Genomic DNA, 27870 nt, shown 5'->3' on the forward strand with positions numbered 1-27870 from the left:
CACGCCCCGCCCCTCCCCGGCTCTGCCTTATGAACCGCGAGAAGACGACGACGACGCCATTTTGTGAAGCGGTCCGGACGAAGACAAAAGCGACGAGAGGAGCGGACGGAGATAGCGGCGAGGAACAGGGCCCACGGCAGTCGTCACCTACCTGCACATACCTATCGCTAGTCTGTGACTTGTACAGCAGCCGCCATGAGTGACGTGGAGAGGAATCACTTCGTGAGCAGAGTAAGTAGACGGGTTTGGCTGTAGACATAAGTGGTGTCTCCTCACGGCTCCGGACTAAGGCGGGGGAGTCGGCTGTGTACTGTGGCCGTGTACGGTGAGTTATCCCGCTGCAGGACTTGTCTGTGGTGAAGAGCCCGGGCTGGCGGCATTGTCTGTCTGCTCCAAGATGGCTGCCAGACTGGGGCCCTAGGTATGTATGGAGGGGCTGTGTGAATGTGGAGGGAATGCTGTGTACACCACATAACCTTCTATAGTGTGTCCTTATTGTAATGGCGGACTGATGTATGGCCATGGGATAGAATACATCCTTATTGGATTGCCCGTCACCGGGGACAGTAAGACCTTTATGTGACTATAGACCCAAAATACCTTCTTCAGGATTGTATATGATGGAAGGTGCCTTAGGTGGTGTCTGGTGTGTGTCACGATATATACAAGTGACTTGTTTTGATACACCCTCATTGTGACTACATGTTGTATCATGATATGTGTAGGTGACTGCGAATTGTACCATGATATGCTAAGGTGACTATTGTATTTATGTAGGTGGTGACTAGAAATAGTGTCACAATAATCTAGATAACTGTTATCATAAGTATAGATCTGACTGTATCGTGATATAATTAAGTGACTTGTTTCACTGTGCTGTGGTGACTATGTAGAATCGTGATGTGTCTAGACAACTGTATTGTATCATGATATGTCTAGATGACTTTGTATCAAGTTATCTTTTGGTGACTTGTATCACAATATGCATAGGTGACTGTATTCTATGATACTTGCAGGTACTGGCTGTATTCTGATACGTGTAGGTGACTTAAATTATGATACCTACAGGTAGTGGCTGAATGCAGTATCACGATACACGCATGTATTGGCTGTATGCAGTATCATGATATGCGCAGGTAACTTTTTAATTACGATACTCGCAGGTAGTGGCTGAATGCAGTATTACGATCCCCGCATGTTGGCTGTATGTAGTATCACGATACGTGCAGGTACCTTTAATTACGATACCCACTGGTAGTGACTGAATGCAGTATCACGATACACGCATGTATTGTCTGTATGCAGTATCATGATATGCGCAGGTAACTTTTTAATTACGATACTCGCAGGTAGTGGCTGAATGCAGTATCATGATACACGCAGGCGTTGGCTGTATGCAGTATCACGATACGCACAGGTAACTTTAATTATGATACCCGCAGGTAGTGACTGAATGCAGTATCGCGATACCCGCAGGTAGTGGCTGAATGCAGTATCACGATACGTGCAGGTAACTTTCATTACGATATCTGCAGGTGGTGGCTGTATGCAGTATCATGATACATGCAGATTATTTATGTATTTATTTATGTATTATGCGACCACTCGTTGTGGGGGGGGGGGGGGCGGAGAAGCTACAGTAAAGACATTACACCTTTGATGCCGGACTTGTACGGATACTGTTTTTAGAGTCTGAAATGTCCCCTCTGAGGCAGACACCACTTTAGCACCATGCTCAGAAGGGTTAATGTCCGTGTCCTGATTGTTGAATGAGACTATAAATGATCGGTGTTGGGCCTCATTCTCCTCACATTTTAAACGTATACTTTTTAATGTTAAAAAATGTTTTCGTTTTACTTCATGTACATGTGAACGATTAGGCATCAGTTTGTCCGTTAACTTGTGTGAGGTATAAAATGTTATCGAGCGTGTGCAGATACAGTAGAAGCTGTTTGCAGCCATGTTGCTTGTTCTTACTGTAAAAGTTTTCCTGTTTTATTCCTGGGAAATGCATGTTGAACATTCAAATGTCTTCTATAGACTTCAGTGTAATAAAGATGTTGTTCAAAATAAATTAGGAAAAGACATGGTCTGTATTGGTGTACTCGATAAAGTTACAGCTGTACAGCTAAGCGTACACCACTTGATGTCTATGGATGCCTCAGGCTATGTTTACATGCCGCTTCTGCAAAACAAATGTGTGGAGCCGAAATCTTGTGTATATTGGTCTATAACAGTGATGGTCCTTGGCCAGGTTGTGGACTGTTACAGATCTAGAGTAGTCCAAAGCCCCGCTCTGCATAGTTTCATTATTATTTTTTTTGACAAAAAACTACCCTTTTAAGCAAATGTAACAATGCATATGCATTCATTTAACATATACATTTTACAGTGAAGGCAACAGGCAGGGCTGCAAACAGTGTTTAATACAAGGTTGCTGCAAAGTTATGTTAATTAAAACTTGTGAAGTGTCCGTACCCTAAATTACATGTAAATGGGGCCTTGTATATTAGTGTAATTATACCTGTACCTTTAGAGGTGATGTTTAGATTGGAGCAGGTGCTCTACTATGTGACCTACTGTATGAGGAGGACAACATATCTTACATTAACATCTGTTAGTAAGCAAACTAGCTAAATACGTAAGGGCATAAAATAAAAAATTCGGGATTTCAGTAAAGAATTGTTAGTCAGTTTAATATAGTGAAGACCTTCTTGTTTAGGCATCTTTGCAGTTTTTGTTTTAAATAGGTTATTCAGCTGTAATATAGCCTATCCTCAGGCCATGCCTTCAGTATTAGATCACCAGGGCTCCAACTCCAGAACCCCTTCCGATCACTTAAGTGGCATTAATGCTCTTCCGAGAGAACTGCAGATTGGCAGCAGGACGACCTCTAATACTGAATCATACAGGATTGCACACAAATGTACTGCAGAAGGTTTGCAGCTTAATATAGCATTGGCAGAAAAGTGGAATAGACTTTAAAGCATAACTCAAATGCTGGTGTGTCCTCAGACTACCTGTTTAGATATCCCAGCAACCCTGGGACTTGGCCGGTGCTAAAGCAAATAGTATATGGGTTTGCCAGAAGGAACTGCCTGGAGATCTGCTAAGTCTTCCCCTGTAAACATATCCATGTATTCTTTGCTAAAATTCTGTAGCAGCAAATACAAACAAATCTACGCAATCATTTTCAATTTGACAGCTTTGAATTCTCCAGTGCTGAAAACCCACAGCGCTTCTGCTCTGCCTATGTTTACACGTTGGAATTTTTTGTGCAGAATTTCCTAAATCCAAAATTATATTTGAAGGGGTACTCAATTGGGCAGCCTTCTGGCTGCGGTCGGAACACTTAGCGTGAGGGGGTGTGGCTGACCCCCTCCGCAGCGCGAGCACATCGTTCAGAACTAAATTTTCCAAACGCGGCTGGAAGGCTGGCCACTGCAGTACCCCTTTTAATGGGATTTTGCTGCACTGTGCACACTGGAATTTCCTATTCTGTTATCCGGAGAAAGAATTAACTTGTCAATTCTTTCTGCGGAATCTGCATGGATGGAATGCATTGCCGCCTGAGACTGCGCATTCTCATGCGGTCCTAGTGTCAGCATGACATTCAGACGTGTGAACATAGCCTAAGGGCAGTGTTGCCCAACCCTGTTAGCCTGGTAGTTGTAATTCTGCAACAACTGGGGTGCCACAGGTTGGGCATCACTGTCCGAAGGGTACACACAGCGGCATGGTGGCAAGATTATGCTGATAAACTGCAGTTTTTGATACTTCAGCTTTTGTATATATTTATATGTACAGCATGTTGTACCGTTTAGACCCCTACTGATCTCTAGATATAGCCAGGTGAAGCGTGCAGTAGTGAACATCACTTTTCTAAAGGCAACGATTTCTGTCCACTTGCAGGAGAAGGCTCTGTAGACTTAGAAAGCAGTCAGCTGGAGCACCGGATGACCCATCAAAAAGTTTGTACATGTGACATGTCAGGTTTTGTAAAATGACGGGGTTTAATCCCTTAAAGGAAATCTGTCATCAGGGTCACCTGCACTAACCTGTCTGTACAGATGATGATACTTGGCTGGTCCCATTCCGTGCTCTGGTTCTCTAAGTTTGGTTGACTAAATTTCAAGCCCAAACTCTTTGCTACCCATTACTTTTGCCTGTATATTGGGGCTGCATCAGTTTATCTGCGTTGTTTGTTGAAGTCATGTAACCTCTGCTGTGATAAAACATTTAGGTAAGTTCTCTACAGCAGGTTTGCCCTGTGATCCTATTTTAATGCTCATGGTGTCATGAGTTAGACCTAGACAAGCACGGTGTCCTGCTGCTATTACATTGTGGCAATGGTGCTGCCATATGGGATATTCTCTCTAAATTGTTGTAATTCAAAAGCTATGTGAAGAGCTAGTATTTCTTATTCACTTCCAGACACTTTATTAGATTTAAACAGATTTCATGGTTAATTTAACATTTTCAGTTTCGGTCAATATTACATTCAGAAAAAATGGCTGTGAACAATGGAGTTTATGACCTGACATTCAGGTTTTATCGTGATCCTAAACAGCTTTTTGGGTTTGTTCAGGATACCCTCTTAGTATTAATGTAGTGTTACTGCAGAGCTGCATGAAGTGGCACAGTAGTACTATTCCAGAAGGCTGCTGTGGTGGACCACATACGTCCATGCACTGCATGAACACCCATTCATTTTCAGTGTAAAAACCTCTTAACTGCTGGGGTGTGAGAGAGGCCAGATCTGTAAGGATGGGTTAACATATATCTGGGGCATCAAAAACTGACCACAACTGATGTAAGAGTGCATCAGTTGTCGTCTGGCTTTTTCACGCTATTTGTAGTGAAATCTCTCTAGAGCTAGATAGGAAACTGATGCAAGTTTCCAGATGCCAGAAACGCCCCCATTGACAGCAATGATATTGTTTCTGGCATCAGTTTCACTCTGGTACTTTACATATGTGATCGAGCCCTAACAAATAAATATATGTAGCTTCCAAATCATTGTCCCACATAAATTGCCCTCAATTAACCTTTTGACTGACTGTCTTTTATGTGGGCATGAAAATCAGCATTTGCTGGAAAACTTCTTGTCCACCATGTAAGCAGGGTACGCTGATACTTAACTGGCTGCAGGAATGTGTATGGCTAATCACTCCTGATACAACACCAACTTATGGATACTCTATTAGCACTTGTATACGATAGGTTTGTCAAACAAAACAGATCTGGTTAAGTTGTGAGGCATGAAAGTCTAGGCAGTGGTATCAGACCTGCATTGCTCAAACGGACAGTACAGAGACTGACTACCTCTGCAGATTTTGGGATTGGATAACTGCAGACCCCCCTTTAAGCTAGCAATGGTGGGCATTCCTGGTGACGTAATCACTAGGGCTAGTGTCACTAAGGATATATACCCCTTGGCTGTGAGTCGGTGTGTAGTGCTGTGCACAGGCACTTATATGCTGGTAAACCTAAGTATGCCAATATATTTTAATAAAGTTAAAACAAAGTATTGTTGTTGAGATTTTTTGTTACAAAAGTTTCCGCAATAATAATCCAATACTAAAATATAATAAACTTTGTAGCCATAATTGTTATAATTCTTTGACTCAACTCAAAATCTCATGGACTCCACAGCCCTGGTTAACTTCCCTGTATACGGTCTGATATGAAGTAAACATTAGTGTTCCCTCCCACGAGTTTATCAAAACCGGACCCTCAAGCTGTAGCTAAATCTTGTGATTCTTGGACTGACTCAATACTATATAAGTAGTATGTTGATTGTAGGTCTGGGCTTTTACAAAAGGAAACTTGTGACATGCTCTGAGTGCTTAGGTTCTTTTGACAGGTTAGGTTGTTTAAGGCCTTGAGTTAAGGAGGAGGGATTTTCATGGCAGATTTCCTAGGGGAGAGGTTGCTGTGAGTTACTGCAGGGAGCTCATGCCAAATTCTGTGTATACTCTACCTGGTGGCTTTTCATAATTTCAGTGCCACAGAAGAGTATCTAATACAGATTTGCTTAAATATACTAAATGTTGTTTTTCCATTAAGGTTTTTGTTCGTGAAGAAATTGAAGAGTTTATTCCAAGAATGTTGAAGAGAAAGCAAGATAAAAGAAGGCTAATGAAAAGTTGTAAAGCTCAGAAAATTTCAATTGAATGGGGGAAAAAAAATATTATCAGAAGACTGTTCAGATAGAAGCTCTTGAATATAATTAAGGCTTTAATGAATTGGTTGAATTGGGGAAGAATACACGAAGTTGAGAAAAAAAAAATATGAAGAATGAAGAAAAGGTTAAAGCAAGAGTGACGTAGAATAAAAAGACTCTGGAAGAATGAATGGGTCCTAGGTTAAGTAAATGTATGGTTTATGTTCCAGTGTCTGTATGATCAAATTTATGCCTTTGCATGATTTTAGTTAACAGACAGTTTGGGTTTGGTCATCTGGTTCAAATAGGGTTTTCATAGAGAAGTATCTTTGTGGGTTAAATGCAGTGAGTTGGAGGGCAGAGTAAAACATAACCTAACCATTTGTTTTTCAGGTTTATATAATTGTTTTTTCTGTATCAAGGTAGGCATTTCTTAGAACTGCTCCATTTTTAATGTAATTTGTTCTGTTAGGAGTCACGATCTCGTTCCAAGTCGGTTGCAGAAAGTGCTCAGCTTGCAAAATCTGAAAGTCGGTCTCGCTCCTGTAGTGGATCAAGAGCTTCTAAGAAGTCAGAGTCCCGTTCTGGGTCCAGATCAAAATCTCGGTAAGTGATTTATGTATTCAATGCATCTTCACGTTTTCTTATTTGTTCACGGTGGTCTGTGGTATGAAACTTTTTTTGTTGATAAATTGGGGGGTCTTCCATTACAAGTTGTTTGCAACCTCAACCTATCTACAGCTAAACCATATTTGCGGGTGAAGTACACCCCGTAAAGGTTTGATAGCTTTTCTTTAAGAAAGTTCTCTAGTGTATGATCCTGGGGGTTTGGTTTAAGCTGTGGGACCCATGGTCAGCAGGGGGAAAAAAAAGTTGTAGTATATGGAGTGCAGCTCAGCAGCATATGTTCAATAATTTAAATAAAGAGGGCCTTATGATAGGTCTCTAATACTATATCCTGGAAAACCCCTTAAGGGCCGAGGTGTCAGCCCTTAAGAACTGGGGACTTGCAGGTACGCCTGTGGGAATTTCGGTTCCCGCCGCTAGCCAAAATCATTCAGCAGGCATCCCAGCACATCGCCGAGGGGAGTCCTGAGCACATACAGGGTACATTCACATGGGCGGGGTTTACAGTGAGTTTCCTGCTTCAAGTTTGAGCTGCGGCTCAAACTCCCTAGCTGTAAACTCACCGTAAACCCCTGCCTGTGTCAGTGTACCCTTCGAAAACGGATCCTCCAGCTGTTGGGAAAACAACTCCCAGCATTTCTGGACAGCCACAGACTAATCATGCTGGGAGTTAAGCAACAGCCTTGGGCACCCTGTTTGGGAATCGCTGGCGTAGAATACCCCTATGCAACCCCTAGTTAAGTCCTCAAATGTGCATGGTGCTCTCACTTCAGAGCTCTGTCATATTTCAAGGAAACTGTTTATGGCCACATATGGGGTGTTTCTGTACTTTGGAGCAATTGCTTTACACATTTTGAGGGGCTTTTTCTGCTTTTACCCCTTATGAAAAGGAAATGTTGTGGTCTACACCAGCCTTAGTGTAAAAAAGATTTTTACACTAACATGCTGGTGTTGCCCCATACTTTTCATTTTCACAAGAGGTAAAAGGAAAGACTCTCAAAATATGTAACGCAATTTCTCCTGAACACGGAAATACCCCATATGTGTGCATAAAATGCTCTGCGGATGCACATGGTGGTTCAGGATTGAGTGTACTATGTACATTTGAGGCCTAAATTGGTGATTTGCACACGGGTGGCTGATTTTTACAGCAGTTCTGATATAAACACAAATGTTATGGCTCCATAGGGGCTTCCTAAATGCAACATGGCCCCCAAACACCATTTCAGCAAAATTCACTCTCCAAAATCCCTTCGTCGCTCCTTCCCTTCTGAGCCCTCTAGTGCACCCACGGAGCACTTTATATCCACATATGAGGTATTTCTTTACTTGTGAGAAATGGGGTTACAAATTTTGAGGGGGATTTTTCTCCTATTACCACTTGTAAAAATTCAAAAACGGAGTCTACAAGAACATGTGAGTGTAAAAAAAATGATTTTGAATTTTCTCCTTCACTTTGCTGTTGTTCCTGTGAAACACCTAAAGGGTTAACACACTGAATGTCATTTTGGATACTTTGAGGGGTGCAGTTTTTATAATGGGGTCATTTGTGGCGTATTTCTAATATGAAGACCCTTCAAATCCACTTCAAAACTGAACTGGTCCCTGAAAAATTCTGATTTTGAAATTTTCTTGGAAAATTGCAGCTGAGCTTTGAAGCCCTCTAATGTCTTCCAAATGTAAAAACATGTCAACTTTATGATGCAAACATAAAGTGGACATATTGTATATGTGAATCAATATACAATTTATTTGGAATAAATCCATTTTCCTTACAAAAGATTTTTGGATTTTTCACCAAGAAATAATGCGACGAAGTAACGACGAAAATTTACCACTATGTTAAAGTAGAATGTCACGAAAAACAATCTCTGAATCAGAATAAATGGTAAAAGGATCCCAGAGTTATTAATGCATAAAGTGACAGTGGCCAGAATTGCAAAAAAGGGCTCAGTCCTTAAGGGGTTAAGGTAATGATCACGCAAGGCCCTGTGTCAAAATGTCTCTGAAAAGCAGCCTTGTTGTTCTAGTAGCAACCATATCTGTCCCGTCAGAGTTTTTAAGTAATAGATGGTGCCACATGCTCCTTCCCTGTGAAGTACTATTTTCAGCTTACCTAATTATCTCCTTGGTGGCTATTAAAGGAGCTATGTGGCAAATCTCATAACTCCTCCTGTGCCCAGGCTGCAAACAATACAAAAACAAACTTTACCTCACCTTCCTATGTTCCCAAGTTGCGGAGATGTGTCCTGTTCCTCCACTGCTGCTTGGCTCCGTGCTTTATAGGTTCGGAACGTCGGTGCTGTCAGCGCATCGCCGGCCGTGGCGATATCCCGCCTCGGCCTGTGATAGGCTGAGGCGCTGTCATGTAAGGAGCTCTGGCCGGCTCCTTACATAACAGCGCGCAGCCTATCACTGGCCGAGGCGGGACTTCGCTGCGGCCAGCAATACGCTGACAGCACTGACGTTCCAAACCTAAGAAGCACGGACAGCAGCGCAGGAACGGGACACGGATATCTCAAACGTGGGAAAGTAGGAAGGTGAGGTTAAGTTTTGTTTTTATTTTTGCAGCCTGGGCATAGGATGAGTTAAATATTTTCGTCTCATATCTCCTTTTAAGTAATGTTTGTACCCAACAGTTTAGCTTGATTGTCAGTTGCACAGAAAGTGAAAGCTCCACAGATTCTCAAAGAAAGCCACACAGACTTACAGCTGAAGGAGAGCCTCACTGATAGCAACACAGACTGAAACATGCATAGAGCCTGAGGTCTTCTATTGTATTCATCACAGCACTGCAACCATGTTAGGGCAGAAGTGGTCTCCCAGCAGGCTTCAGTGATGTCATGCCTGCTGGGAAATGCCCACTTTCTTCTGCTCCGAGATTGCGCTATTTGAGCAAGAAGAAAGGTATGATAGAGCTTTTTAAAGCTCTGAAATTAGTTTTTAAGGAGTGGTGTTAGAAGTAGGGATCGACAGATTATCGGTTTGGCCGATATTCATGGTTTTGGACATTATATCTATCAGCAATTACCATGCCGATAATGTCCCGCCTCCCCGGCCAGAGACAGCCGCCACCGTCGCTGCCCCATTGCCTCCTCCATCCCCAGTTATATAATTACCTGTTCCCGGGGTCTGCGCTAGTTCTGGCTCCTGTGCGCAGCGCAATGACGAGTGACGTCCTCAACGCGACGTCAGTCATTGCACACAGTGACGGCTCAGGACGCAGCCTGAGCCAGAAGTAGCGCGGTCCCCGGGAACAGGTAATTATAAAACTGGGGATGGGGGGAGGCAATGGGGCAGCGGTGGTTGGACTAGGGAGGACCCCAGGACAGGCAGGGGAGAGAAGCGGGTGGTGGCGGTCTCTGGCCCCGCAAAAGCCACTGCAGTTCATTGATTTAAAGCGTCTGCTTTAAATCATTGATCTACAGCGGCTTCTGGGGTGGTGGTGGGGAATAGCCGATAACTTGTACCGGGCTATCGGCATGAAAGGTCACAGATTATCGGTATCTGCCCTAAAAAAATCGATATCAAGTCGATCCCTAGTAAGGAGTAGTTAGGGAACATAGCCTTAGGTAGTTGAGAACAGTTTATTTGGTGACAGGCACTTAAGTCTTTGATATGAGGTTATTTTAATGATCTGTTGTGGCGGTCTATACTAACCATATACCAAATACCATACCCTTGGTAAAATATGAAAGCATTAAATACAATCTTTCTCTTGCAGCTCAAGATCTAGGAGACGCTCTCATAGAAGATATTCTCGCTCAAGGTCTCGTTCACATTCGCACAGAAGACGATCAAAAAGCAGATCATACACCCCAGAATATAGGCGGAGAAGGAGCCGTAGTCATTCTCCAATGTCTAACAGAAGGAGGCACAATGGTAGCAGGGTATGTTATCTGTGTATAGCTTCATTTATTTTTGTTAAACAAGCTAAAAAAATTAAAAATAAAATTCTCAGACTTTAATGATTTATTTACTTTTTTTGTTAGGCAAATCCAGGTCCAAACACATGTGTTGGGGTTTTCGGTCTGAGCTTATACACAACTGAACGAGATATACGAGAAGTTTTCTCTCGCTATGGCCCACTTGCTGGTGTGAATGTGGTTTATGATCAGCGATCTGGACGGTCGAGGGGATTTGCATTCGTCTATTTTGAACGCATAGAGGATTCCAGAGAGGTAAATATGAGGGAAAATGTGTTTTCCCTGCTGTAGGTGTTAGTATATGTCTAGAACATTTGTGACTTGTGCTTTCTAAAAAGGTTTTTCCATAATCAAAACTTGATGGTGTCTGCTTAATGGGACCCCCTGTACTGGGGGCATTGTGTCCAGCTCCTTGGTTGATTGGAGCGGTAGAAGAGAATGTATTGTTTCTCCTTGCAAAGTCTAGGACTGGTGAAAAGAGTACAGTGTGTCTGCCCTTTATGTTAGACCATCACTCATACAATTGGTGTGAAAGGGGACCCCTGTTCTCATCACTTTTGCCATCCCAAGTGCTTGTTCCCCCAATTATTCATTTGTCTCCTCTACTGTGAATAGTGAATACATTTTGAATATGGGAAAGCCCCCCCCCCCCCCTTTAAAAGGATGGATTTAGAAGTATGCACTGATATAGAAATGGCAATTCTGCTCTGTGTGGAGCTTCTTAAGTCTTAGTTCCCTTCTATAGTTCCCCAGTTACTGCTTAAAGTGTTTGAGGAATTTAGTAAATGTGTGCTAGTTTGCAGTCACAGAAAATGAGAATCTATCTGATTGGTTGCTATGTGCAACTCAGCAACGTTCCCTTTGAACAGGTTTTGATCTCCCCATTGTGCCAACACAGATTTCAGAGAAGGTTCTTAGAAGCAAATTGGCAGCTGACATTGCTGGTGTCTGTACAGCATATCCTAATGGGGAATATACCCAGGGGATTCACTTCCATTTTTTTATTTATTTATTTTTTGCTCATTGTAAGACCACATCTGTTAAAAAAAAATAAAAAATAAAAAAAATAAAAAAAAATTGTAACATGTCAGATCCTGCTCCACTGACTATAATGGCTCCCTAAAATTTTTGGAGCAGATGTTTATTTTCTGCTCTATGCTAAAATGTGTCAGAATTGGAGTGAAAATACAATAGTACATTTTTTTTTTTTTTTAAACTTGTGGATTCCACCAAGAATTGTCATCTTGGCTCTTCCAGCAGAATCTGGCTCCACGACAGAAAATACTATGTAAACAGGCACGTAGTTTAATTCAGTGGGAAGCATGTTCTAGGCAGAATTCATGATTTTGAAGTGGAATCTGCTTAAAAATTTGTATGAATTGTGCCTGAAATGACGGTGTGCAATATCCCTAACTAGTCAGTTTACAAACAGTAGATGGACACAGACTGATCACATTTTGATACCAAGAGATCACCAATACACCTATAGTACTGACATCCCTTGTAAGGAAAGTATTAGACCAGTGGTCTCAAACTGTGGCCCTCCAGATGTTGCAAAACTTAAACTCCCAGTATGCCCGGAGTTGAAGTTTTACAACATCTGGAGGGCCACAGTTTGAGACCACTGTATATATAAACGTGACCAGCAGCAGATGCACAATAGTAACTGTTATATCATTCGGACATCATGGATGTCTACAAAATTATTGAAATTACTAAAGTGAATACGGCTTCATATATGATCTCCACAAAGACAAAATAATTCAAAAAAGCGCAAAGGAGTCATTTAATTAAAGTATAAAATATATGTAATTTTATTGATAAATATTAAAAACATGCAATTCATAAAAAATAGGGGGGAAAACTACAACCACTGGGGGAGGTTGAACAAAAAGGGGCGACACTACCTGCTTGTGCATCAATTCATAACAATAAATGTGTATGACAGGTAAACAAATTTAAAGTGCATAATAGGGGCTTGCAGCAGCTTCCATAAGGTGCATTAACATGAATAAATACCAGCATACATACCAGCGTACAGATGTAAAAGTGTAATGGCAAAATCAAGCAGGAGTGACGCCACCCCAACGATCGTTTCGGTGATACCTTGATGCACAAGCAGGGAGTGTTGCCCCTTTTTGTTCAACCTCCCCCAGTGGTTGTAGTTTTCCCCCTATTTTTTATGAATTGCAGGTTTTTAATATTTATCAATAAAATTACATATATTTTATACTTTAAATGACTCCTTTGCGCTTTTTGGAATTATTGAGACCACTGTATTAGACCTTTTAGAGACCTATCAGTGGTAAAGTACTGCAGTGTCCAGTAGGGATCGACCGATATCGTTTTTTTAGGGCCGATACCGATAATCGGTGGAGGTTAGGGCCGATAGCCGATAACTTATACCGATATTCCGGTATACGTTATCGGCTATTCATCCCACCTCGACACCGCTGCGGTGCGGGAGGCATTATCGGCAAGGTAATTGCAGATACCGATAATGCCCAAAATCGTGAATATCGGCCGATTATATCGGCCATACCGATAATCGGTCGATCCCTAGTGTCCAGTTCATGTGAGCTTGAACTTTAGTGTAAAAAGCAAGTTAGCATGAGGAGTATACAGCTGCAGACTGTTGGAATGCCCTGTTGTATGCACACTGTGCTGGAGGTTGTGGGCTGTATAAGAAATAACACTTTCACCGTTGTTCAAGGTGAATAAGAGAATCTGGTGGATGATTTTAAAAATGTGCGATATTTTGCTGCATATCTTCTGCAGCTGCTTTTGCTAACTAGCTGTAACTAGTTGGGGTTCTCTGCCTGTAATTGCATTCTTCATTCTGTCCCAGCAGCAAATGACTAGTTACGCATTGGTCTCCACTCTGATGCCTTCTTATACTTTAAATGTGTTTTCTGTAAATGAATCCTATTTCTGGCATTTAGAACCCTCTCTTCCCATGGTAGCACGAACCAGTGGTACTGCTTGGTAGTGGGGTGACGCTGTGAATAACAATGCTTACAATTAGAGATGGGCGAACTTACAGTAAATTTGATTCATCACAAACTTCTCGGCTCGGCAGTTGGTGACTTATCCTGCATAAATGAGTTCAGCTTTCAGATGCTCCGGTGGGCTGGAAAAGGTGGATACATTCCTAGGAAAGAGTCTCCTAGGACTGTATCCACCTTTTCCAGCCCACCGGAAAGCTGAACTAATTTATGCAGGAAAAGTCCAACTGCCGAGCCGAGAAGTTCGTGACGAATCAAATTTACTGTAAGTTCTCTCATCTCTACTTACAATGCCTGGATCCGTTTCTCCAATTGTCGGATATCTCCTCTCTGCATATGCAGATTGGCAGTAAGTGGTACGTGCAGGGTTACGATCCAGCCTTTGGGCACTGTGACATTAGCGCTGTTTTCTTTGGCTCTCGGCACGGCTAATTATTCACGGCCTTCCTCCGCCTCCCCACTCTGTAATCACGTTTACGGCGTGTGTGCAGTTTCCTGGCTACACCCGGAAGCAGCCTCAGTCTTCATAACAGGCTTCATGACGCTGCACACGTGCCGTAAACGTGATTACAGAGCAGGGAGGCGAAGGAAGCCAGTGAATAACTACTACCACTGGTTTGTGTGGGTGACTATTCGGACAGTTTTCCTTTGACATCGATCATGCCCTGGCCTTGCTTTTGACAGCTTCCCTTCTTGAAGATTGAGTAGTTGTAGCCTATAACCTTAATTATGGGATACAAAATTAGGGGTCCCTGAATTCCTGTTGACATGAACAGTGATGGCTGAGTGCTTTCCTGACCAGGTTACTATGTCCCCATTACACAGGGGTATGGCAAACTATGACATTAGGGGGGCTGCATCCAATCTATGAGCCTTACTTGCGTCACAGTATTTTTGTTCTTAAATGAGTTTTATGGTGCAGGATAGTTTAACCCCCATCCAAAGGATAGGGGATAAGTATCTGATCACGGGGATCTGACTGCTGGGACTCCCCTAGATCTCCTGCACTATGCCCCCTCCATGTATCTCTATGGGTAAGGCGGCAATACATTAAACTCTGTATAACTGCCTCTCCCATAGAGATACATAGAGGGGGTGTCTGCCACAGCTTCCTGCCGGGGCTGACACAGCTCCTTCCCACAAAGAGCTGGGGTGCCATGCAGGAGATTGTGGGGCTCCCACTGGTTGGACCCCCGCCATCAGACACTTATTCCCTATCCTTTAAATAGGGAGTAAATTGTTGTGCACCACAAATATATTTTTTGTTTTTCTTTGGGTGTATTTACACACATCCGATCTGTAATATAAGATTTGCAGTTTAGAATTTTACAAAATACTCAAGTACATAAATGACCTTTTGTGGATCTGCAACTATGGATTTTACGATTTCAAATCTATAACACATCCTGTGTAGTAAAGAAGAAAATCCACCCCTAAGGTTCTATTCACACAGTATCCTGCACATATTTGATCTTTTTGTTATTTAGTTTATATTCAAATCTGTGCAGGATACTATAAATGTAAATTAGACCCTAAGGGTCCATTCACACGTACAGTATTCTGCAGATTTGATGCGCCGAATAGAACCCCTTGGGGTTTTTCCGTTTTTGTGCACTTCCGTTTTTTCCTCCTTACATTTAAAAAATCATTACTTTCAATTTTGCACCTAAAAATCCATATTATGGCTTTTTTGCACCACCAATTCTACTTTGTAATGACATCACTCATTTTACCCCAAAATACGGTGCAACGGAAAAAAATCATTGTGCGACAAAATTGAAGAAAATTCCATAACTTTTCGGGGCTTCCGTTTCTATACAGTACATTTTTCAGTATAAATGACACCTTCTCTTTATTTTATTTTGTCGGACTTCTGGAAAAAATCATAACTACATGCAGGAAAATTTATATGTTTAAAATTGTAATCTTCTGACCCCTATAACTTTTTATTTTTCCGCGTACAGGGTGGTATGAAGGCTCATTTTTTGCACCATGATCTGATGTTTTTAGCGGTACCATTTTTGTATTGATTGGACTTTTTGATCGCCTTATTTTTTTTCTGCAGACAAAGAAGTGTATAGTCCAGCTCACTCCCTCAGCCCGTCGCGCCAGGACCGGCGTGGGCAACACCGACTGGAACTGACAAGTAAAAGCAAAATGTCCAGTGCGAATATGAAGGAACTGGATGTTTATTCCAATAGCCAAAAAGACAAGGAGAACATGACAAGGTGACGCGTTTCGGTCCTAAGGCTGGACCAGCCTTAGGACCGAAACGCGTCACCTTGTCATGTTCTCCTTGTCTTTTTGGCTATTGGAATAAACATCCAGTTCCTTCATATTCGCGCTGGACATTTTGCTTTTACTTATTTTTTTTCATGATATAAAAAGTGACCAAAAATACGCTATTTTGTACTTTGGAATTTTTTTGCGCGTACGCAATTGACCGTACGGTTTAATTAACAATATATTTTTAGAATTTCCACACGCGGCGATATCTCATTTGTTTTGTTTACCTTTTTTTTTTTTTTATGGGAAAAGGGGGGTGATTTAAACTTTTTAGGGAAGGGTTGTGTTTTTTTTTTTGTTAGCTCCCATATGGAGCTATAACACTTCACACACTGATCTTTTACATTGATCAATGGTTTCTCATAGGAAACCATTGTTCAATGATTTTGCCGCTTGGAGCTCAGGCACTGAGCAGTCATTCGGCGATCGGACAACAGGAGGCAAGGTAAGGGACCCTCCTGCCGTCCGGGATCCCGGACAGCCCCCTGAGCTAACGGCAACGTTTCACTTTAGACTCATCGTTCAAAGTTGAACTTTGAACGCCGCATCTAAAGGGTTCATAGCTCGCTGCACTGTAATCAGTTCTGCATGCTATTAGCCATGGGTCCCAGCTCTTGCTAGGTGCCGGGCCCGACCCGCTATGACACGTAGCCCAGCGTTATAGACATGGAGTGGGCTCCCTCCGTCCCCCAACAGGATAAAGTCATGCAGTCCACACTGAAATCTGCAGCAGAAAATCCTGCGCCTCAAATCTGTCCAGAATACTGTACATGTGACTAGACCTGAAGAGTCTTCTCACGTTACCATAAGGATCAGGTCTGTGTCTCACTTATCCCTAGAATGAAGGATAAATGTACAGCCTGTGGTTCATTCCTCCCCCCCTATGCTGGACATTGCTGAGCCTTGAGAATGCAGTGCTGGACATGCACATAGGGGGAAGATTTATCAAAATCTGTCCAGAGATAAAGTTGCCCATAGCAACCAATCAGATCGCTTCTTTCATTTTGCAGAGGCCTTGTTAAAAATGAAAGCCATCTGATTGGTTGCTATGGGCAGGTTTTGATAAATCTCCCCCATAGTGCTCTATGTATTCTGGGTCACCTTTTTTTTCCCGTTTAGGTAATCTGTGGTGGTCCCAGTGGTCAGAACCCACCACTTCACTGACCCTATCCTGTGATGTCTTTGCCCGTTTTGCAGTGTGTGTATATGTAATATATATCATTTATTTTTTATTTTTTTAGTGGATCTTCAACCATCCTATAACATTGCTAAGCCCAGTGACTTCAGTGAATTTCCTGTCTTGTATGCTCCTATATAAACAAGCTCCAGTCTGTTCTACACAGTGCACCTCCTCAGACGGCCGCTAGGTGGCGGGCGGGGGCTGTGCCTCGTGCTCCTCCGTGTAGTCGCGCGGCCTGGTCATATACGTGTAGTGTGTACTGGAGCTGTGTGCACGAACTGTAGGGGAGATTTATCAAAACCCGTGCAGAGGAAAATTTGCCTAGTTGCCCATAGCAACCAATCAGATCGCTGCTTTCATTTTGCAGAGGCCTTGTTAGAAAAGAAAGAAGCGATCTGATTGGTTGCTATGGGAAACTGGGCAAATTTTCCTTTGCACATGTTTTGATAAATCTCCCCCTGTGTGTGTACACTCGTGTAAGTGCTGACTGGTGTGACTTGCTCCCTCCCCACCTCCTAGTCACTGGCACTGGTGGCTTTGTACGCCGTGTGAGGCGCGGTGTCCCCGCCTGAGAACTCCTCGCCCTGTGGTTCTACTTTGTGGGCCGGGAATATCGTTCCCTCCATAGACGTAGTTATTCCCTTTAGTAGGAAACCTATGAGCCGCTACCTACACTGAGTGTTGTCCGCTCGCTCTCCGTGCACACTGCGGGCCGGTAAGGCGCTAGGAGCGGCCTCCTCACCCGGCAGACCTGCTGGTTTCCCGCTCCTCACACGGCAGCTCCTGTGTTGTGCTGCGGACAGCGAGCGCGCCCTACAACATGGCGGAGCTTCGGGCAGGTTAAGTCGCCATTTTAGCCCGATGAGCAGAAGCAGTGGGGGCGGGGAGCGAGCCGCGAGATGGCAGCCGGGGGCGGGGACCGGCGTGAAATGGCAGCCCTCACCACGTGCGCGCCGGAACTCGTGGGCTGCTTAACTCATTCACCGCCGGCCCTAGGCTGTGCGGGGAGCGCGCTGTGCTGCAGCGTCACGTGAGGCGCGCGCGCCCCTTCTCCCCCTCCGGGGGCTGTGTACAGGGACTGATGGTGGGGAGCTCGGGCCTTACTAAGTGTCATGTGTAATTCTACAGGCGATGGAGCATGCGAACGGAATGGAGCTGGACGGAAGGAGGATCAGAGTAGACTACTCAATCACTAAGCGGGCACACACACCAACCCCTGGCATCTACATGGGCAGACCCACACAGTAAGTCAGCGAGAGAGCTTGTGTGTTAGTGGCTGGAGTATGGAGGCCCATACATGTATTATCTACCTGTGCCATACACTACTGCAGTGGTCTTCAACCTGAGGACCTCCAGATGTTGCAAAACTACAACTCCCAGCATGCCTGGTCAGCCATCGGCTGTCCGGTCATGCTGGGAGTTGTAGTTTTGCAACATCTGGAGGTCTGCAGGTTGAAGACCACTGCAGTAGTGTGAACAAGCCCCAAAGGCAATGGTCTCCAACCTGTGTCTGCAGCGGTGACAGAACTACAACTCTAAGCATGTAGAGGAGCCACAGATTGGGGAACACAGTCCAAAGGCTGAAAAAAACACACACAACTTTTGTTTGCTAGGGAAAAGCCACAACAACTACATTTATTTTCAGGATTTGTGGCTTTTTCCCCAATAAAATAGCATGCATTACTATAGTAGGTTTTCCTTTACAAATCATGTGATTCCTTCATTATGTGACTAAATGGTTTCTATCGAAGAATCGGGAGGAATAAATAAAATGCTATACCTATGTATTTGTTTTTTCTTTAAGTTCTCTCTTTAGGGTTTGTCTGTTTCCAGTCTATGGCTAGTTTGCAGTTGTCTGCTATTAATAACTAAAATGGCTTTGACACAGTTAAAAAGAGAATTTTAGAAATGTAAAGTTATAAAAAAAAATAATAATAATTTAACTTTTGAATTTTTGAGAAATTCCTGACCCCTGTAACATTTTTAAATTTCTGTATAGGGGGCTGTATGATGGCTCATTTTTGGGGTTATCAGCTGTTTATATCAGTGCCATTTTGGTATTGTTTGGACTCTTTAACACTTTTTTTTACTTTTTTTTTTTTTCTGTGATATGTTATAAACGCAATTCTGTGATTTGGTATTTTTTACGTTAACGCCATTGACCATATGGGACATATATAATGTTATGTTAATAGTTTGGACAATTACGCACGCGCCAATAAACAGGATAGGGGGTAAGTGTCCGGTTGCCAAGGTTCTGACTGCTCCAGTGATCTCCAGGACAGGCCCCGGCTCTCCGAGAGTACCACGTGCTGGGGACAGCACACGCTCCATTGTTTTTTGTTGCAGTGCCAGAGACACTAGACTGTGATGCTCTGGTCTCTTTGGCACTCCCATAGAGAATGAATGGCGCGTACTGACCCCCCCACACACTCTTCTCACAGGGCCTGACTGGCCCAGGAGATTGCAAAGGGTCTTAGCAGTTGGCCCCCTGCGATTTGAAACTTATCCCCTATTATGTGGATAAGTAACTTTTTGCTGTAGTGCCACTTGGAGAGAAGCCACAGCAGCTCTTGAGTGAAAGCACCCTAAGGGTATGTTCACACTGCGGAATTCCATGAGTAGAATTCGGCGCAGTGAACATTCCCATCAGTGGGAAGAGGTCTTCCGCGAGACCCATTCACACTGGAATTTCAGCGGCAGACAATTCCACCGCAGAAATTGTCCAGTGCAAAGAAAGAACATGTTCATTCTTTGCACAGAATTCCACGACTACTACATAGCAATCAATGGTGACGGCGCAGTGCCCCGCGGTCCTACCACCGAAGTATCTGCGGCGGCTGCCTGACAGAATTCCGTGAGCGGAGATTTTGCAGTGTGAACATACCCTAAGGGTGCATGAACGCCATGTTTTTGCTATACAGTTCGTATGCATTGACTTAACATTGTAAACCGGATGTAAAACGCATCATCCGGTTTAGTCCGTTTTGCGTCTTATACAGTGGTTTTTTTAAATTAAAAATTTTTATTTTTTTTTACCGTACCCAAAACCGTATCCTACCACGTTTTTTTTGGTCCTGTGAAAAGCCGCATTAAACCATAAACGTGTTTTTTTTTTTTTTTTTTAGTTTTTTATTTAACATGGGAGTCAATGGGAACCGTACAGATCAGTGTACGGTTCCATCTGGTTTTTGACTTTGCACAGTTTTTTATTTTTTCCTGGCATTTCAATCAAACAAGTGGAACTTTATTCAAAATGGAGTGAAAAGTTAAAAGGTTTTTATTTTTCTTTGAAAAATGTAAGTTGCATCCGTTTTTTAAACGGGTTTGAAAAAACATGGGTTGACATTTGTACACACATTTTGACAGTTTGGTCCGGTTCTGAGGAATCCGTTTTTAATCAAAAACCTGATACGGGAACTGTATTGCAAAAACATGGTGTGCATGCACCCTAAGACAGTGTTTCTCAAGTGCGGTCCTCAAGACCCCCCCCCCCCCCCCCAACAGGTCATGTTTTCAGGATTTCCTTAGTCTTTCACAGGCGATATAACTGGTGATGCCGGATTCACTGACCATAATTATATCGCCTGTGAAGGACTAAGGAAATCCAGAAAACATGACCTGTTTGGGGGGGGGGGGGGGGGGTTCTTGAGGACTACACTTGAGAAACATTGCTCCAAGGATTCATGCACACCACGAAATTATGCAGAATTAGAATTTTTTTATATATTTTTTTTTTTTTTTTAAGGAAAATTCTGCTAGGAGTCTCATTGCGGTCAATGGGATTCTGATGCACAATGCACACTAAAAAATTTGAGTACTCCTAAAAGAATGAACTTGTTCGTTCATTGTATTGGCAGAATACTGCATGGACTACACTTCTGTCTAGTGGGACTGGCAATGTCCACAGTCTTGGTGCTGGCTTCCCTTAGAATTTGTAGTGAGCATAGATCTTAAAGGGGTTCTCCGCTGCCCTGTCTTCCGGAGCTCCGCTTGCAGCGTCCGGAAGTTTATTACTCCGGACGCTGTGTGCGGGCTTTGTGTTCGAGGCCGCCCCCTCAACGAAAGTCTATGGGAAGGGGGCGTGACGTCTTGAGGGGGCAGCCTTGAACACTGAAGCCCACACACAGCGTCCGGAGTAATAAACTTCCGGATGCTTCGAGCGGAGATCCGGAAGACAGGGCAGTGGAGAACCCCTTTTAATGGTATGTTCAAACAGGCAAAACCCCCTCACTCTTGTGATGCTCTGCAGCGCAGCTTACTGTAAACTGCAGAGAGAGTAGAAGCTCTGAAGCTTCAATTGATTTGTGAGAGCTTCAGGGCATAACTCTGCAGAAACTTCCATGCAGTTCCATGTTCTCCTATTGATATCAATGGGAGCAAGCTTTTCTAAGGCGACAACACTTGGTTTGTGTAGCTGAAATCAGCGCAGTTACTGTGACAAACCTCATAGGTTTTGCGTGTGTGAACTTAACCTAAAGGTGAACTGTGGGGAGAAAAAAAGTAAAGCTGCATGTCCCATAACTGACTTGCTGAATGCATGTGTTGTCGTAACTAGGGATCGACCGATATCTGTTTTTTTTTTAGGGCCGATACCGATAATCGGTGCAGGTTAGGGCCGTTGGCCGATAACTTATACCGATATTCCGGTATAAGTTATCGGCTATTTAACCCCCTGCGACACCGCTGCAGATCATTGATTTAAAGTGGGCGCTTTAAATCAATGATCTGCAGTGGCTTTTGCGGGGCCATAGGCCGCCGCCACCACCACCCGCTTCTCTCTCCCTACCTGTCAGGGTGGTCCGGGCCATCCATCCATCCTTGCTGTAGTGTCCGGGGGCGTTCCGGGTGAAGAGTGAACCGGTCCGGGCTGTCCTTCTACGCCGGGGGTTATCTTCTCCACTCCAGGCAGGCTCCGGCCTAGTACGCTGCATAGACGCCGCTGCGCAGTGACGCCCGTGCGCAGCGACTCGCCTGACGTCACGGCGTAGCGGCGTCTATGCAGCGTACTAGGCCGGAGCCTGCCCGGAGTGGAGAAGATGACCCCCGGAGAAGGACAGCCCGGACCGGTTCACATGGAACGTCCCCGGACACTACAGGAACGATGGATGGCCCGGACCACCCCCATTACGGGTAAGTTTAATTATTTTTTATTTTTTTATTGACTCAGAGGGTGGGGCCCGACCGGTATAGCGGTATGAGCAAAAATCCATACCGGTATACCGCCCAGCATCACTGTGGGGGGTGCGGCGGGTCTGGGGGGTGGCGGTCGCGGTGGGGGCGGGGCATTATCGGCTTATCGGCAAGGTAATTGCCGATACCGATAATGCCCAAAATCGTGATTATCGGCCGAGCCCTAGTCGTAACCGTGTTTAAACATTAGTGTTCACACCTGTAATGTTAGTCTTAAAGGGGTACCCTGCCGAAAAACATCTTATCCCCTATCACACCCCCTTCCATAGACATGAATGAAGGGGGGTGTAACAGCTGTAGTTCGGAGGAGTTTGCTCCGTGCACAGATGACTGGGGTGCTGCATCGGAGATTGCGGGGGTCCCTGGCGGTGGGACCCCCGTGATTGGACATCTTATACCCTATCCTTTGGCTAGGGGATAAGATTTTTTTGTCGGAGTACCCTTTTAACGCATGGCCGGATCTGTGATGAGGCTAGTACTAGTGTAGATATTAGTGCCTGTTCTTTTATTATGGGGAAAATAGCACAATATGCAGGAGTGACTAGGTCTGGCATTGGCTTCGTTCACATCTGCATAAAATCAAAATTCTAAAAACCTTTTTTTCTCTTTTTAGCCGACGCAGAGATTACCATGATAGAGGACATGACCGAGGATATGACAGATATGAAGATTACGAGTACAGAAACAGGCAAGTTGTGTTCTATACCTCTTACTGCTTCATGATAAATAGAGATGAGTGAACTTCCAGTAATTCAATTAGTCACAAACTTCTCAACTCGGCAGTTGATGTCTTTTCCTGCATAAATGAGTTCAGCTTTCAGGTGCTCCGGTGGGCTGGAGACTCTTTCCTAGGACTGTATCCACCTTTTCCAGCCCACTGGAGCACCTGAAAGCTGAACTCATTTATGCAGGAAAAGTCATCAACTGCCGAGCTGAGAAGTTTGTGACTAATTGAATTACTGGAAGTTCGCTCATCTCTAAGGGTAAACAGTTTACTTTAGGGCTATAGACTGTCATACAATATGTGGTTGCTATGATGTACTGCAGAACTCAAAGCACACTGAATTGGATTAACCCCTAAATGACCAATGACATTTATTTTGTGATTGGGCCGTTAAGGGTGTATGGAGTAGGCTTGGGCCTCGAGCCACTCCCTACCTGGCACCTCACGAGGGCTGCTGCTAATGGCCTGAATGGCAAGATCTCTGGTGCTGGCTGTGAACAGATTTGTGTTAAATAACAATTGAAATCAATCGCCTTTTTTGATGGTACATACCTACACAAAAATCTGACTTAAGAAAAACCCAAATACTTTGACTTTAACCCCTTAACGACGCAGGACGTATATTTACATCTTGCGCCGACTCCCACGATAGAACAGCCGGCACCTGCTGCTAATAGCGGTATTAACCCCTCAGACGCAGCAATCAAAGTTGACTGCTGCATCTGAAGTAAAACCGAAGCCATCCTGGCAGCTCAGTCAGGCTGTCCTTAAGGGGTTAACTAAACCGCACTGTCAATGGCGTACACACAATTCCAAAGTGCAAAATAGCTTATTTTTGGTCACTTTTTATACCATAAAAAAATTGAATAAAAAAAGCGATCAAAGTCCAATCAAAACAAAAATGATACCGAGGGGCACTTCAGCAGCCGTGTCATGCAGGGATGGAACATTCCCTTCATGCTGTCTGCTGGGGTCTTATACAAGAGATGGGGGGGGTTGTCCCAGTGGTCAGACCCCGGCGATCTCACTTATGGGGATAAGTTATTTTGCACTACAGCATTTCTTTAAGTAGGTAGTTTCCCCCCCCCCCCCCCCCCCCCCCCTCTTTCAGGTAGGTATGTCCCTTTATCAGGTAGGGATCAAGTAGTGCCCAATGCACAATTAGGTTACCCTCCACCGTGATGCCCCCAGTGTCATTATATCCCTCCCTCCCTCCCCCGTGATGCCCCCAGTGTCATTATATCCCTCCCCGTGATGCCCCCAGTGTCATTATATCCCTCCCCCCGAGATGCCCCAGTGTCATTATATCCCTCCCCCCGAGATGCCCCCAGTGTCATTATATCCCTCCCCCCGAGATGCCCCCAGTGTCATTATATCCCTCCCCCCGAGATGCCCCCAGTGTCATTATATCCCTCCCCCCGAGATGCCCCCAGTGTCATTATATCCCTCCCCCCCGTGATGCCCCCAGTGTCATTATATCCCCCCCGAGATGCCCCCAGTGTCATTATATCCCTCCCCCCGTGATGCCCCCAGTGTCATTATATCCCCCGTGATGCCCCCAGTGTCATTATATCCCCCCGTGATGCCCCCAGTGTCATTATATCCCCCCGTGATGCCCCCAGTGTCATTATAGCCCCCTGTGATGCCCCCAGTGTCATTATATCCCCCCTGATGCCCCCAGTGTCATTATATCCCCCCGTGATGCCCCAGTGTCATTATATCCCCCCCTAATGCCCCCAGTGTCATTATATCCCCCCCTGATGCCCCCAGTGTCATTATATCCCCCCCTGATGCCCCCAGTGTCATTATATCCCCCCGTGATGCCCCAGTGTCATTATATCCCCCCGTGATGCCCCCAGTGTCATTATATCCCCCCGTGATGCCCCCAGTGTCATTTTATCCCCCCTGATGCCCCAGTGTCATTATATCCCCCCCTGATGCCCCAGTGTCATTAGATCCCCCCCTGATGCCCCCAGTGTCATTAGATCCCCCCCTGATGCCCCCAGTGTCATTAGATCCCCCCCCTGATGCCCCCAGTGTCATTAGATCCCCCCCCTGATGCCCCCAGTGTCATTAGATCCCCCCCCTGATGCCACCAGTGTCATTAGATCCCCCCCCTGATGCCCCCAGTGTCATTAGATCCCCCCCCTGATGCCCCCAGTGTCATTAGATCCCCCCCCTGATGCCCCCAGTGTCATTAGATCCCCCCCCCCCTGATGCCCCCAGTGTCATTAGATCCCCCCCCCCCTGATGCCCCCAGTGTCATTAGATCCCCCCCCCTGATGCCCCCAGTGTCATTAGATCCCCCCCCCTGATGCCCCCAGTGTCATTAGATCCCCCCCCCTGATGCCCCCAGTGTCATTAGATCCCCCCCCCCTGATGCCCCCAGTGTCATTAGATCCCCCCCCTGATGCCCCCAGTGTCATTAGATCCCCCCCCCTGATGCCCCCAGTGTCATTAGATCCCCCCCCCTGATGCCCCCAGTGTCATTAGATCCCCCCCCCTGATGCCCCCAGTGTCATTAGATCCCCCCCCGTGATGCCCCCCAGTGTCATTAGATCCCCCCCTGTGATGCCCCCCAGTGTCATTAGATCCCCCCCTGTGATGCCCCCCAGTGTCATTAGATCCCCCCCTGTGATGCCCCCCAGTGTCATTAGATCCCCCCCTGTGATGCCCCCCAGTGTCATTAGATCCCCCCCGTGTCATTAGATCCCCCCCCCCGTGATGCCCCCCAGTGTCATTAGATACCCCCCCGTGATGCCCCCCAGTGTCATTAGATACCCCCCCGTGATGCCCCCAAGTGTCATTGTTAGTGGGCCCCCATTTAAACCCCCATGTCTAAAGGGGCTGTGGTCTACAGGGGGGCTGTTACTAATGTCTTCTAGAGGGGGTGCTGCTGCCTACAGGGGGGGGTCTACTACTGACTGCCGGGGGGCTGCTGCTGATGTCTACAAGGGGATTCTACCTACTATTAAAGACAATCTTACAGCAGAGTCACCTGCACTAACTTGAATTTATAGGTAGATGGTGCAGGTCACCTGGTTTCTACCGCTGCTCACCATGTGATCATCTGTTTTGCCGCCAATGCATATTCCCTGTTCTGTCCAATGGAGAAGAGAGAAATCTTGGCTCATACTACAGCAGCCGCCTCCATTGTACACAACAAGGACCCACATATCATACGGTAAACAGCGCCAGAAACCGGGTCACCCTGGTGTCAGTCCCTTTAATTCTAGTACTCGCCGATACAAAGTTACGAGTACTTTTATTTTAAAGTATCGGTACTCGTACTTAATATAAGAAAAAAAATCGGACATCCCTAATATATACACTATGTATATTTGCTTATATTGTAATTCTTTCACCACAGGCGACGATCCCCTTCGCCATATTACAGTCGCTACAACAGGTCGAGGTCCAGATCCCGTTCCTACAGCCCAAGTAAGTCCGCAGCATGTCTGTTTTCAAATATACCAATGTAACATTCTTTCTACTATAGGTTCCGCATTTTTACCTCTGTTCTGGTTTCTCTTTACTTGACTTTGTCTATTCATCACCTGATCATTAAACACAGATTTAGTTCATGTCCAGAGAAGAATTTCTAGGGACACGTTTAAAAAGTTGAATTGTCATTTGGTACCAAAAATCTATTTTGGAATTTCTATAAATATCCCTTTAACAAATGAATAGCTTAACCTAATTTCTGATTATGGAAAAGAGCACTACATACTTGTAAATGCTGGCTTCATTGTCCTAACTGGTTCTTTTTTCTTTCCTAACCTCTTTTAGGGCGTTACTGACATCTTAAAGATGGAGAACTTTTAATATCTGAAGCGTCTGGTTAATCGTTACCTTTTTAAGACTTTAATACTGTTTTTCAATTTGAAGTTTTCTGTTGTACTGTTCTGTGAAACCCAAAACAGTATTGCTTTAGCTTTGTGTAGCCAAACAGATTTCAAGGCAAGATCTGTGCAAGCAGGTATACACAGTTTCCCTTAATCCCTATATTAGGAGGTTTTTTTTTTGTTTTTTTTCCCCCCCACATAATTTAATAAGCATTCTGAGTTCCAGGGAGCTATATTTTGTGATGGAAACTGTGTTTAATAAAATGAAACCTTTGGCATAAACGTGTGGTGCGTGATTTTTTTTTTTTACTTCAGCTCCGTTTCGATCATGCCTTATTGTTGCATAGTTTGGTTGAAATGACACATGTCCATAAAGTTCCACCAAGGAGGTGTTCGATCACAAAATAAACTTGTATCCAGACAGATTAATCAGAACTATAGTAGGTATAATTTGCAGCACTAAAGAACTTCCACTGGAATAAATTTAAACTGGTTTTATTTGATTGTGCAATGTGTTTCCTACATACTGGAAACTTGTTTTGTGATAGGAAATTAACCAGTTATATTTCAGTGCCACCAGCTATACCTACTATTGTAGGCAGTGATTGGCTGAGATGCATGCACACCTTCAGCTACAGGGACACATAGTTATCCATATCCCTGCTTCCTGTCACTCCATCTCTGCTACCCTCTCTCACAGGGACAGTTTCTCTGTATATCTCCCAGCGACTTAAAGGGGTACTCCGGTGGAATATATATATTTATTTTTAATCAACTTCTGGCACAGTCAAACAGATTTGTAAATTGCTTCTATTTATCTTAATCCTTCCAGAACTTATCAGCTGCTGTATACTACAGAGAAAGTTGTATTTCTTTCTGGAGTTCTTTTGTCTGACCACAGTGCTCTCTGCTGACACC

At 44.5% G+C, this 27870-nt stretch overlaps 1 protein-coding gene across 1 annotated transcript; it reads left to right on the plus strand.

Annotated features, from left to right (window-relative positions):
* TRA2A (transformer 2 alpha homolog) lies at nucleotides 1-27228 on the plus strand. The gene is made up of 8 exons (XM_056519790.1): nucleotides 1-231; nucleotides 6639-6772; nucleotides 10518-10683; nucleotides 10786-10974; nucleotides 18319-18434; nucleotides 22997-23071; nucleotides 26478-26548; nucleotides 26897-27228. Exons 1-8 carry the CDS (start codon nucleotides 196-198, stop codon nucleotides 26905-26907), a joined length of 798 nt encoding a protein of 265 aa, XP_056375765.1. The 5' UTR covers nucleotides 1-195; the 3' UTR covers nucleotides 26908-27228.
* Nucleotides 27229-27870: the final 642 nt, after the last annotated feature.

This window comes from Hyla sarda, chromosome 5 (genome assembly GCF_029499605.1).
Source record: "Hyla sarda isolate aHylSar1 chromosome 5, aHylSar1.hap1, whole genome shotgun sequence".
NCBI lineage: Eukaryota > Metazoa > Chordata > Amphibia > Anura > Hylidae > Hyla > Hyla sarda.

Excerpts from the sequence above, each read along its gene's own strand:
- TRA2A (XM_056519790.1), top strand. The coding sequence starts at position 196 with ATGAGTGACGTGGAGAGGAATCACTTCGTGAGCAGA. Across the intron at positions 10,975-18,318 it reads GCATAGAGGATTCCAGAGAG|GCGATGGAGCATGCGAACGG; the intron begins GTAAATATGAGG and ends GTAATTCTACAG. Across the intron at positions 18,435-22,996 it reads TACATGGGCAGACCCACACA|CCGACGCAGAGATTACCATG; the intron begins GTAAGTCAGCGA and ends TTCTCTTTTTAG.